Source organism: Podarcis erhardii (assembly GCF_964252035.2).
Source record: "Podarcis erhardii genome assembly, chromosome: 8".
NCBI lineage: Eukaryota > Metazoa > Chordata > Lepidosauria > Squamata > Lacertidae > Podarcis > Podarcis erhardii.
In genome coordinates this window covers 14,460,492-14,473,840 of record NC_138499.1, presented here as the reverse complement: position 1 = coordinate 14,473,840, position 13,349 = coordinate 14,460,492, and the positions used below count along the sequence as shown (strand labels likewise).

At 45.2% G+C, this 13,349-nt stretch overlaps 1 protein-coding gene across 2 annotated transcripts in view; it reads left to right on the top strand.

Moving 5' to 3' along the window:
• Positions 1-13,349, top strand: part of FER1L6 (fer-1 like family member 6) — a 121,714-nt gene that overhangs the window by 82,897 nt on the left and 25,468 nt on the right. For both annotated transcript variants that reach the window (XM_081873946.1, XM_081873945.1), the window contains exons 24-30: positions 1,001-1,162; positions 2,651-2,834; positions 5,153-5,352; positions 7,876-7,998; positions 8,576-8,615; positions 12,223-12,341; positions 12,886-13,017. In XM_081873946.1, coding sequence (XP_081730072.1) covers positions 1,001-1,162; positions 2,651-2,834; positions 5,153-5,352; positions 7,876-7,998; positions 8,576-8,615; positions 12,223-12,341; positions 12,886-13,017 — 960 coding nt within the window. The remainder of the gene's footprint in view (positions 1-1,000; positions 1,163-2,650; positions 2,835-5,152; positions 5,353-7,875; positions 7,999-8,575; positions 8,616-12,222; positions 12,342-12,885; positions 13,018-13,349) is intronic.

Below are 13,349 nucleotides of genomic sequence, written 5' to 3'. Positions count from 1 at the left end.
GTTTCTGCAACTCCTTCACAGGGAGAAGACCAACTGAAGAAGAGCTGCTGTGCTCATTAGGCTTGACACTCCTTTGCTGATCCTGGTTTCTTTGCTTTCCAATAAGTAGTTAACTCCACTTAGTTCGTGTGATTTACTGCTGTCTCTCTCCTGACACTGAGCATGACCGCTCCACCCCACATTACCTTTTTTGCACTGTAGGAAGGCATGAATGTAATCAGAAATTTCCCTGTTATTAGGATAGGGTTACCAGACGTCCCTGTTTCCCAGGGACAGTCCCTAGATTTGCGAATAAGTCCATCCCTGGAGTGCCCCCGGGAAACACAGCAGCGGCAGTCTCAGCAGCCTAGAGCAGTTGGCTATGGCTGGCTTCAGGAGCTGCTCAGAAGTGCTGGTGGTGCAGGGGCTCTAAGATGCAGCTTCCGGGCCCCAGCAACTAAGCTGTGAAGGGAGGCTTCATGCTGCCTATCAGAGTAAGGTTACCATACATCCCCATTTCCTGGGGACAGTCCCCAGATTTACAAATCAGTCCCCATACAAAATCCATTGAAGTTGAAAAGTGTCCCCAGATTCATAGAAAAAAAATCTGATAACCTTGGATTAGGACAGCTTGGTGGTGCAGCTGAATGCACTTAAACCCTGCCCTGCCTGATCCAGACCTTTGCAATAAATATGGGAAGGTCAGGAGTGGAGGGCTCAGGCTGCTGCATGTGGAAATGTTGGGAGCACATGTCTTGCTCCTGTGTGTTCAGGGTGAACGTCTGAAGAGAACAATGCAGAACAGGCGCACGTAGAACACAGAAAGCTGCTTTAGGCTGAATCAGACCAATATAAGTCCAATCACTGTTTTGTGAGCCTCATCCCTTCTATCCCCACATCTGAAGTACAGAACACGATAACCTGCCCTACCTTGCAGGGGTGCTGCAATTGCAAGTACTCAGATAATGTCCGGAAAATGAATTGCGCACACGCTAAGTGTTTTTCTTATCCCCGTTGAAAGGTTCTCTTCTGGGGTCTCCGTGAACTGAAGAAGGTTCAGCTCCTTTCTGTGGATCGCCCACAAGTTCTCATTGAATGCGCCAGCAAAGGGGTGAAATCGTGTGTCATCCAGAGCTACAAAAACAATCCAAATTTTAATGTCCAGGCAGACTGGTTTGAAGTGGTAAGTACGCATAACTTGCTGCTGGCCAGACTCCCTCTTTCCTCCCCCCCCCCCCCCGAAAAAGTGGGGCTGGGGAGATGGTGGCTCCAATTTTAGCGCAGCTCACAGGGTGACTTTAGACCAACTATCATCCCTAAACTTAAAGCTGCCTCAGAGGGTTCTTATGAGGATAAACTGTGGGGGTCTCATATATTCAACCTAGGTGTTATGTACAGAGTTGAATAGGATCCAAAAGGCAGCAGTCTGATTGGTCCTAGAACAATAGGATTCAGAATGCAGCAGTCTGATTGGTCCTAGAATGATGCAGCAGTATGATTGGTCTGCAGGAGCCACCCAATCCAGCTCCAGATAGAAGTGAATCCACAACCTGATTGGCCTACGGGAGAATTCCAGAATTAGCCAATCACGTGCAGCCCATTGTGTAAATAAAGTATATAAAGCAGATACTTTGGAAGAACATTCATTCCTCCTCACCACTATGAGCTGAATAAAGAACAGGAAATCCACTCTCGACTCCGAGTAGATTTCACTGGCGACGAAGGTGGGATCCTGCTGAGCTGACTGCCACACACAGCACCGCAGCACCGCCCCCTGCCGCACCTCTAGTTGAGAGTGGATTTCACTAGGGATGGATGAGAAATGTAAGTTTACATTTCAAAAGAAACTGCCTAATTCACATTTCTTAAACCTATAGAAGAACCAAAACACAGCTGTCCTTTTAAGTTTGCACATCTCCAAGATTCACGATAGAGTTCTCGAACTGAACAATATGCACAAAAATGTGTGTATTGGGGGAAGTGTGCAGAAAAGCTGTGCGTATATTAGTGAAAACAACATCCAAAATACATTATACTAGGGCGGATTGCTTGCAAAAAGGGGCATTTTCGTCAAAATGGCATCCAAAAATGTGTTTATTATGAGCAACCTGCACTAAAATACTGGTGATTTTTTATAAGGATTTGTTTTTATTGTAAATTGCTTACAGACATTTGGGAGTTACCAAGAGGTGGCAGGCCCTTTGTTCAATGGGGCTTGTGGATTAATAGATCAAATTAGAGTTATACCGTTAGATTTTTTGCAAAGAGCAAAATATGGTGGTTCTTGGGTGCAACAGGGACAAGAATAGAAACATTTAAGATTACAGCTTTGCTAAAGCTAAACAGGTGAAGATGAGAGATCATTGGGAGTCCTGTGTGAAGAATATATAAAAAGAAACATGTACAGGTAGGTGAAATTTCTCAAGTCACGGACAAAGTTTCATCAATTTGGAAGATCCTGAAGAGGGCAAATTTCTATGGAAACCGAAACAACAACAGTTAGTGAAGCCAAAGTTGCAGGGGATTATATTGTATTTCTCTGCATTAGATAGTTGCTACATCTCAGATTAAAACAAAATTATCAATGGGCCAATGAGCAAATTCTGCTAACCACCACACCAGAAGACAAAGAATGGATTATTCTTGGATCTTGTCCTTTCTCCTCTGCTAGGAACTGCCTGAAAACGAACTGCTGCACCCACCTCTTAGCATCTGTGTAGTTGACTGGAGAGCCTTTGGACGCAGCACTTTGGTTGGAACCCACACCATCAATTGCCTGAAGCAGTTTCTGTATAAGCCTAAAGAACTGCCTGCCTCACCAGCAAAAGAGCCCGACATTGTGGAAATCGACAAAGGTAAGAAGTGCTGAGCATTTGTGTCCAAGAGGCTTATATTCACATGAGTAAATGAGCTTATTTTGTATGAGTCTTAAATATGCTATGAGCAAGCTCACACAGAAAATACCTGCATGATTTTTATAGCTTAGTTTATTGCTGGGGGATGGGGGGAAATCACATTATAGACCAAAGGCGATCAGTACAGCCTGGCAATAATGAGTAATTGGCTGCGGTCCACCATAGGATTTTGATTTTATTTACAGTGGTGCCTCGCAAGATGAAATTAATCCGTTCCGTGAGTCTCTTCGTATAGCGGTTTTTTCGTCTTGTGAAGCAAGCCCATTGACAGCTTAGCGGATTAGTGCTATTAGTGGTTTAGCGGCTTTTAGCGGCTTATCAGCTTAGCGGATCAGCTGATAAGCGGCTTAGCTGCTTAGAAAAGGGGGGGGAGGGGAAAAAACCCGCAGGAACTTGCAATACATTTTCGTCTTGCAAAGCAAGCCCATAGGAAATTCGTTTTGCGAAACGCCTCCAAAACGGAGAACCCTTTCGTCTAGCGGGTTTTCCGTCTTGCGAGGCGTTCGTCTTGCGGGGCCCCACTGTATTCATTTATTCAATTTGTAATTACCCTTCATCCGAAGATCTCAAGGCAGTTCACAGAATAAAAATATAAAAAGGAAACACAAAAAACATGGTAAGAACAAGCACAAAACAAAACTCCCACAAACACATTTAAACGGGCCTTAGAATGTTAATCAGCCAAATGCTTGGATGAAGTGGAATGTTTTTGCCTGGCGCCTAAAGGTGTATTATTATTATTATTATTATTATTATTATTATTATTATTCCACAAACGGAATTTTGTGGAGCATTCCACAAACAGAGAGCCACTGCAGAGCCCCTCACTATCACTGTGTGTCAGCCAAGAAATTTCTTTCATTGATATCTCCCATAATTCTTCAGCAGCCATTCACACTCATTATCATTGACATTTATTGAATCCTACAAAGCATTAAAACAACCCTTGCAACAACCCTTGTTATGCAGGCATAAAGTCCCAGGTTTAATCCTTGGGATTTCCATTTATTATTATTATTATTATTATTATTATTATTATTATTATTATTATTATTATCCGGCCCATCTGGCTGGGTTTCCCCAGCCACTCTGGGCGGCTTCCAAAAAAACACTAAAATGCAATAACCTATTAAACATTAAAAGCTTCCCTAAAGAGGGCTGCCTTCAGATGTCTTCTAAAAGTTTGGTAGTTATTTTTCTCTTTGACATCTGATGGGAGGGTGTTCCACAGGGCGGGTGCCACTACTGAGAAGGCCCTCTGCCTGGTTCCCTGTAACACGGCTTCCTGTAGCGAGGGAACCACCAGAAGGCCCTCGGCGCTGGACCTCAGTGTCCGGGCAGAATGACGGAGGTGGAGACGCTCCTTCAGGTATACTGGGCCGAGGCCGTTTAGGGCTTTAAAGGTCAGCACCAACACTTTGAACTGTGCTCGGAAACGTACTGGGAACCAGTGTAGGTCTTTCAAGACCGGTGTTATATGGTCTTGGTGGCCGCTCCCAGTCACCAGTCTAGCTGCCACATTCTGGATTAGTGATTAGTTGTAGTTTCCAGGTCACCTTCAAAGGTAGCCCCACATAGCAGTAGTCCAAGCGAGAGATAACCAGAGCATGCACCACTCTGGCAAGACAGTCTGCGGGCAGATAGGGTCTCAGCCGGCGTACCAAATGAAGCTGGTAAACAGCTGCCCTGGACACAGAATTGACCTGCACCTCCATGGACAGTCCAGAATGACTCCCAGGCTGCTCACCTGGTCCAGGGGCACAGTTATCCCATTCAGGACCAGGGAGTCCTCCACACCAGCCTGCCCCCTGTCCCCCAAAAACAGTACTTCTGTCTTGTCAGGATTCAGCCTCAATCTGTTAGCTGTTATCTGTTATTAAAATCTGTTATTAAAACATAATAAAACATCAAACAGCCCTGTCAGGCAGGGCTGAAAGATCTTGACAGAAGAGCAGAAGAAGAGCGTGGCTGGAGCAGGCCAAAGACCCATCTCCTCCACTTTCTCACAGTGGCCAACCAGAAGCCTCTGGGAAGCCCACGAGGAGGGCCTGAGCATTCAGAGGCATACTGCCTCTGTGACAAGAAGACAGAACACATCCATTATAACTGGTAGCCATTGATAGAGTGATGCTTCGTTTTTCTCTAGTAGATGCTGCAGTGTCTGATTCTCAATATAATGCAGCTTTGAGAAGGCCCATAGTTTGCTGAGAGAGCCCACTAGGTGAGCCACCACAATAACAAGTGTTTCTGGTTTCCAGCTTCACCCGCTCCAGCACAACTTCAGTCGCCTCAGCCTGAAGAGTCTTCAGGAGATCATGTCTATATTGACGTGGAACATGGTGAGCCTGTGTTTGCCGTGCCAGAGCCAGAGCCATCGGCTCCATCGTCTCTGCCGGCACCTTCCCTGAAACCTGCTTCTCCTCCTACCTCGACCCCTGCAAAAGACGAGAAGCAAAAAGTAGGTAGCATTGTAGTAGCTGGTTGGCTTCACCCTGGAGCTCTGGGATAGTACATTTTCTTCCGTATTGAGTGAACTAATATTCTGTTAATATTCCGTTACATATTAATGAATGTGTCATGAGCTCAGCCTACACTCGAGTAGGACCCTGGCAGAGACACATGCCAACAGACATCAGCACACTTAGGGATCTGCAGAGTTTGCACACCATGCATAACAGACATCAGTAGCTCAGCATTTTGGCTAATCTACTTTATTTACATATGAACACACATGGAGCACTGCAACATGGCTCCCTCTCTCTCTAGCATCAGACAGCAAAGAGAAAAAGAACAAAGGACAATAGTCCCACTTCATGGAACACAGTAACACAAACATCCTGTCTCTGTCAGTTCCCACTCTGTGGAGTCAAAGCATATACCATCATGTGATAGACAACAATCCCATGACTGCAACCACGGAGCAGGAATTCTAACAGAATGATCATGACTAGGACTCAAAGGCAGTACCAACAGCAACTCTCCTTCTCATCATTAAGAAGTGACCAGAGGCTGTAACTAGGGAAAGGAATTGGGACCACAAAAGAGAAAATACGCTGTTTCATTTTCATTCAACAAGGCAACATCTCCTACGAGGTCTTAGTATCATAAATCCACTCACAGGGGCCCAGTTACAGCAGGAGACTATTCACAAAACCGCAGAGCTGTTTCTCAGAGGTCATCTATGACATTACTATGACTTTATTGAATTGTATTAATCATTTTGATGAATTTGTTGTTGTTTGCTTTATTTATATGCAATGCTGTTTAAGAGTATAGTGATTGTAATGGTTGTTTTTTTTAATATAAAAAACGCTTTTATGAGTCGAGGACCCGCCACCCGCGTAGAGATAAATAAGACACAAGGACATAGTATTTTAGGTTAATGGGTTAAATAAGGCCACAACTTTATTGGTTGCAGCATGTGAGTGGTATTGGCTTAGGCATTGGATCAAGCAATCTATACATGACTCCACCCCGCTCAGCGGGGAGTCATTTGAGGGTTAACAACCAGCGGGAGGAGCTTGTTGATGCAAATACAACTGGAAGTTTCCCCAGACGTCACCGGGGGTTGTGCCATGGCCCTAGCCACGAGCAGGGCATCGGACAGGATCCACGACCGCTGGATCCCTTTAACGGAATACCCAAATAAGAGGAGGGGTAGGTGATGGCCACAACCTGCCCTCCAACACACGACACATATTCCAATGCCTAACAGCCAATACCAAAAAGTTGTGGCGATTTTCTACAAGGTAGGTAGAAAACCAAGAGGCTGGTGCCAATTTGCCAATTGGATAAAAATTCCTACCAAGCAACCAAGGCAACCAACCAAAGTCCATAGCAAGGTCAAAAGCAATGAAATGACCTAGAGGGAGGGAGGGCGGATGATCCATCAAAAAACAGGAAAAGAATGGGGGCCCAGCGCTGCCACAGCCGCTTAAATGCAGCTAAACTCCACCCACACATCAGCCCTATTGGCTAGCTGAAAGGGCTTGGCGCGGCAGCTGGGGAGAGCTGACGTAGGGGGCCGAATATGCCCCTCCGCCGACGCGGCACCTGGCTCCCGCTCACAACTCCTCCCCTCCGGAAAGAGGACTTTGTGATTATTTTGAGCTACTTTGAGATCATCATTTGTTGTTGGAAAAGCAGAATAGAAAGATTAAATCAAATCAAATCTAGTTCATCTCCTTGCTCATGCAGAAACTCTAGTATAAGAGCACTCCCTTCATACCTGTAACAAGGGAGAATCCACCACTGTCTAAGCCACCCTGTTCCAGCTCTGAAAAACCTACAGCATTTAACCTAAATACTTTAAACTGAATAACAACAGCTTACTGTCACCTTTGGGACACGGGTGGCACTCTGGGTTAAACCACAGAGCCTAGGGCTTGCCTAGGGTTTGAATCCCCGTGATGGGGTGAGCTCCAGTTGCTCTGTCCCAGCTTCTGCCAACCTAGCAGTTCAAAAGCACACCAGTGCAAGTAGATAAATAGGCACTACTCTGGCGGGAAACTAAACAGCGTTTCCGTGTGCTGCTCTGGTTTGCCAGAAGCGGCTTAGTCATGTACACCAGCTCCCTCGGCCAATAAAGCGAGATGAGCCCCGCAATTCCAGAGTCATCCGCGACTGGACCTAATAGTCAGGGGACCCTTTACCTTTACCTTTACTGTCGCCTTTGGGCCCCCTTTGTAAACCAGAGATGGCCGGTCTCTGATCTTCAGGTGGTAGTAGGACCTAATCCTTCCCCCCACCCCAGTTGTCCCAGAACAACACTGCAAAGTGAGCAGCTCCTCAATGAGGTTTTCATTACCGAAGTGTTTCCAAAGCATTGTGCGTGGAAACATTTGTGCTTGATCGTTTGATGCAGATATGGTCACGTAGCTGTCTCTCTAACGCCACCATTTATCCTCAGGTTGAAATGGATCTGCAGGTCCATTCTCTCCTCCTGTCATCTTTGTAGTTCTAACTTTTTTTTCCTTTCCAGGGCTCAAGGAAATCAACTCGGCGCTCCACCAAGAGGAAAAAGAGGACAATAGCTGATGAATCGGCTGAAAATGTTATTGATTGGTGGTCAAAGTATTACGCCTCTGTACAAAAAGGACAAAAGGTAGGGACTCTGGGACCCCTGTGCATGCAAGGAATACAGTTTGTGACTCATCTGTGTAAAAGTATGGTGTTGAATGCATTCCGCCCCCCCCCCCCCCGCCCCAGAAATGTCACAGAATGTATGTCTCATGATGCTTTGGCCTGTGTATGCTAAGCATGCATGGATGTACATGTGTGCGCACAGGCACACATAAATGTATCTAACCACTGAGGACAACACTTTATGGGCTGGGTGAAACTGTCTGTAGCCAACAAAATAGGCCACAATAAACCTGATAATAGCCGTTGATGTGCCACGGGATTCTTTTACTTTTTGAATTGAGAGTATTTCAGTATCACTAACTATGAATCTCCAGGGGGAAATCTAAAAAACAAAAATCTGGAACATGGAAATGAGGGCTGCATTCTTTCTCTTCTACAAAGGAGGGAAGCAAATTGATTTCTACTTTAACAAGAGTCAAGATATTAAAGCAGAGCTGTAACTAAAGTGGCTTGCTCCTTATTGTTCCAGTTATGCAAGTTTCTGTCTACCTGTTGTTGTTTTTTAAAAAAAAGCAACTCTTATTTTATTTTGAAAGGCAAAAGTGCTCGATTTCAGTGATGGAAAGCCAGGAAACGGTGAGTATCTACATTTGCATTTTTCTTTCTCTTTCTTGGTTCATGATGAAAGCTGCACAGTTTGATTTCATCTTACTGTTTGCGAATGGCCCAGATACTAAGCATCCCTTGTGGGAACAAAAGGGCTCTTTCTGTATGCAGAAAAGCTTTGGGTCCAGCAGAGGCTCCAGCTAGGAAGGGGAAGAGGCAATTTTGCTGATATCCTCCTAACTCCTGCAGTTTTCTGCACCACCTCCCCACTGTGCCAGAGGATCCGACAGCTGTTCAGAGCACATTTTCATCCAGCACTGGCAGCTGGTGGGCAGGGGAAGAATAATGAAAAATTGCCTCCTTCCCTTCACTTAGTGAGAGAAGAGTTCAGAGTTTTGCTTGTGGCAACAGCTGATCTGAGCCATAGATAGATAGAGATAGATCTATCATCTATCATCTATCTATCATCTATCTATCTATCTATCTATCTATCTATCTATCTATCTATCATCTATCATCTATCTCTGAGGCATTATGTGCACTTTACAGATCAGTCTGGTGTTTTGTGCAATGTGGCCCAGACAAACACCTGAAGTCTTGTGCACGTTTTCACCTTGTGTGTAAGGTAAAGGACCATGGATGGTTAAGTCCAGTCAAAGGTGACTATGGGGTTGTGGCACTCATCTCGCATTCAGGCTGAGGGAGCTGGTGTCTGTCCACAGACCAGGGGCGGAGGAAGGGGGTGCGGTGGGGGTGGGTTGCCCTGGGTGTCACCACTGAGGGGCTTGACAAAATGCCAGGCGGCACTCACTGTGGGGCCTGCAGCACGCCCGAGCCACGTGTCTCTCGTGCCCAAATGGACCACCCACTGCCTTCCCCCCAGCTGTAGAGTGGTTGAGTGGGAGGAAGCAGGCAGACTTCAGAGGCCCTGTGTTGCACACTGCCCCTATGGGCGGCTCGCACCACCCCTGGGCGCACCGCCCCAGGCACCCGAGTGGCTTCCTCCGCAGCTGCCACAGACAGCTTTTCAGGTCATGTGGTGCAACACAACACCGTGACGGAAACCCGAGTGCGCGGAAATGCCATTTACCTTCCCGTCGCAGTGGTACCTATTTATCTACTTGTACTGGTGTGCTTTCAAACTGCTAGGTTGGCAGGAGCTGGGAAAGAGCAACAGAATCACACCTCATCCTAGGGATTCGAACCGCCAACCTTCTGATTGGCAAGCCCAAGAGGCTCAGTGGTTTAGACCACAGCACCACCTGTGTCCTTTTAACTTTTACTGTGTGTATACCATCCTGCCCGCTGTGGGGATCCTTCCTTGGAGGTTTCTAAGCAGAGGTTGGATGGCCATCTGTCATGGATGCTTTTGCTGACATCCTTGAATTGTAGGGGGTTGGACTAGATGACCCTTGGATCCCTTTCAGCTCTATGATTCTAGCTTGTTCACCTCCTGTGGTTCCAGTTCTGCTGAGCCCCTCCTTGGCTGCTGTTTATATAACAATTCACGCTGTTGCTAAGACATCTAGCTTAGCCCTAAGCACAGATACACCAAGAGTCAAATAAAGCCAAAATATTTCAGGGGAGGCTTTGCTGGAGATCTGGCAGCTAATATCTTGGCTCTTGGCATACCCTGTATTTTATAAATGTGTCTGACCCTTAATTATTTGTTTGCCTGTTTGCCTGTTTGCCTGTTTTTAAACTTAACTCCACGAGTGCAGCGTAGATTTGACCTAGTTTATTGCTGGCCCAAGAACTGCAGGTGAATGGAATTTCAATCATTAACTCACTGGTGTAGCAGAGCTTGCCAGAAATCTAATTATGTAGGCAATTTGCATCTCCGCATGATTGAAACTTCTTGATAGGCCGGCAAGGAGTCCTTTTTTTCCTGATTGCTGTATCCGTGTCCAAAATAACTTTGCCTGTCACCTTAAAGAGAATTCTTCCATTCAACTGCTAGTGGGCTGCAGTTTTTTTCCCTTCTGTTCTGATGAACCTGGTGGGTGGGAATCAGGATAAAGGATCCCACCTGCATTTTCTTTAAAAAAAATAAAAATAAGAAAGTACAGTTGAGGCACATAGGCATTTTACACTGGTGTGGACCCTAGACCTCTGAAATGCTGCTTTAGTCTTATGCAGGGCCAGTGCCAACTAATTTGATGTTGCATCTTAAAAATCTCGATGCTGATGCCAAGGCATGGGAAACAATTTGCTAAGCCTGAAGTTAGGCATAGTGGATAAAAAAACATATTGATATAATTAATAGTGACACCACCAACAATATGGAACTCCTTGTTCCTTGATAACTGGCAGACCCCATTGGTATACTGTTTTTGGTACTCGCTAAAAACCTTTCATTTTTAAGCAAGTCTGCAAATTTGACATGTATTTTAATATGCAATTTTATTTTAGAATTTATATTTTCAAACTTCTGGGCTTTATTTTAAGCTTTCTTCTTTTTTTACACTTGATTCTGTCTGTGATGTTAATGTATATCTTGTGTAAACAACTTATTCAATCTTGTTAAATAAATAAAAAGTAGGAAAACAAATGTGATCATCATTGCTCCAGTGAGAACCTGATCTGCTGAAGCTGAAGAAAAATGGGGGGACCTGACTAGTAGCTTGAATGGGAGTTAACTGGGAAACCTGTGTAAGAGATGGGATAGAATACATGCCATTGATTTAAAGCACGTCCACCATCATCCCCAAAGAATCCTGGGAGCTGTACTGTCAGGGACCGTGCTGAGGTGGGCTGCGCTGAGGAGGAATGGTGGGAGCTTCCCCCTCTCCCTGCTCCTGATTCAGATCCTGAATCTTCCCAGGAGCAGGAGGACAGTATAGATTTGGAGCAGTGGTTAGCAGAGGGACATAGTTCAGAAGGCAGAAGCTGGGAAGTACTGGATGGGGAACAGCTAGGAGAAGAAACACTGGAAGAGAGAGGGTTAACAGATTCACAGTCTCTGGACAGCAATCATCCCCCTTCTCCAAAGTCACAGGGAGCTCAGAAAGTGGCAGAACAGAAAGCACAGAGGGCACAAGCTCAGGTGACAAGACATAGGAGTGACGTAGATTAATGGGAACAGAAGGGGGTGTAACCCTTAATTGGGAGCACCGCCATTTCTAGGAGATGTGTTTTTTGTTCTCTCACTGTAATTATTAAAAATTCTAACTGGTAAGACTGTCCTTTCATTTGATCTTTTGTTTACTGCCACGGAGGAGGAAGCTGGTTCCCCAAAGCCTGACATATACTTTGTTAAGGATGCTGGGAACTGTAGTTCTGAGGGGCAAACTATGGTTCCCAGGCTTCTTTTGGGGTGGGGAAAATGTGATTTTTAAATGTAAAGCATGCATGTAGCTGATAATAATATTCTTTTTAAAAAAAGAAAGGGAATTCAGTTGTTACAGTTCCCAGGAGAGACATCCTCTTCCAACCTTAGTTCTATCATCAGTAGCGTTGCTGCTACTATTTATTTATTTATTTGCTACAATAAACAAATGCACAATACAATACAATAAACAAGTGCAAATGCACTTGAAGCTCCGAAGCGGTGGCAATCTTGAGGTTCATCTTTCGATGCAGTCATTTGTAATGGTAAACAAGACAAAACAAAACCTGTTCCATTTAATCTCTGTAGCGAAACAGACCACTGGCCACGTAGCACTGAGCATTGAAGACGAGCCAGACAGAAAGAAGAAAGACAAGTTGCTCAAGAAGAAAGTGAAGGAGGCCCCTCCTAATCTAGCAACACTAGAGGTAAAGTTCATTCATTTTTGGAAATTCAGGTTATTTGGGACGCGGGTGGCGCTGTGGGTTAAACCACAGAGCCTAGGACTTGCCAATCGGAAGGTTGGCTGTTCGAATCCCCATGACGGGGTGAGCTCCCATTGCTCGGTCCCTGCTCCTGCCAACCTAACAGTTCGAAAGCACGTCAAAGTGCAAGTAGATAAATAGGTACCACTCAGGCAGGAAGGTGAATGGCGTTCTGTTCTGGTTCGCCAGAAGCAGCTTAGTCATGCTGGCCACATGACCCGGAAGCTGTACGCCGGCTCCCTCGGCCAATAAAGCGAGATGAGCGCCACAACCCCAGAGTCGGTCACGACTGGACCTAATGGTCAGGAGTCCCTTTACCTTTACCTTACTGCTAATTTGGGAGAATTAGCACAAATCCTAGGTGCTCAACTCTCATATTTTCCCAGTTTCCTGCTCCCGCTCCTTTTACTTAATTTTTTTGTTTTGAAACTGCTCCCACTGTTTTTTCAATTGTGAAATTCTGGATGTTGGTTGATCTCTTCCAAAGATCTACGATGGAGATTTGGAGAGTGAATTTAACAACTTTGAAGACTGGGTGAAAACGTTTGAACTCTTCCGAGGCAAGTCCACTGATGAAGATCACAGTGACTATGAGGACAGGATCGTAGGGAAGTTTAAGGTATTGTGAAAAGTACCGCGTGGAAATAAAGAAATCCACGTTGCACAGAAATTCATTTTTACTTGTTATTATTTAAGTTTGCTAGCATTTGTGGAGCAGTGCACAGAGTATGCCATACATAGTAGATTAACCAAACTAAACACACTTTTTTTGGGGGGGGGGGGCAGAACATGTGATTCTTCATTGATTGAAAAACCACGGGGATTCCCTGTCCTAAATCTAAAAAGAGGACAAGCTTTCAGTACCTCTATCATAAATTCAATTAACTCATGAAAATAAAGTTATTCGCAATTTCAGAACAACCCTCGGGCTGTTGTCTTCAGATCACTTAA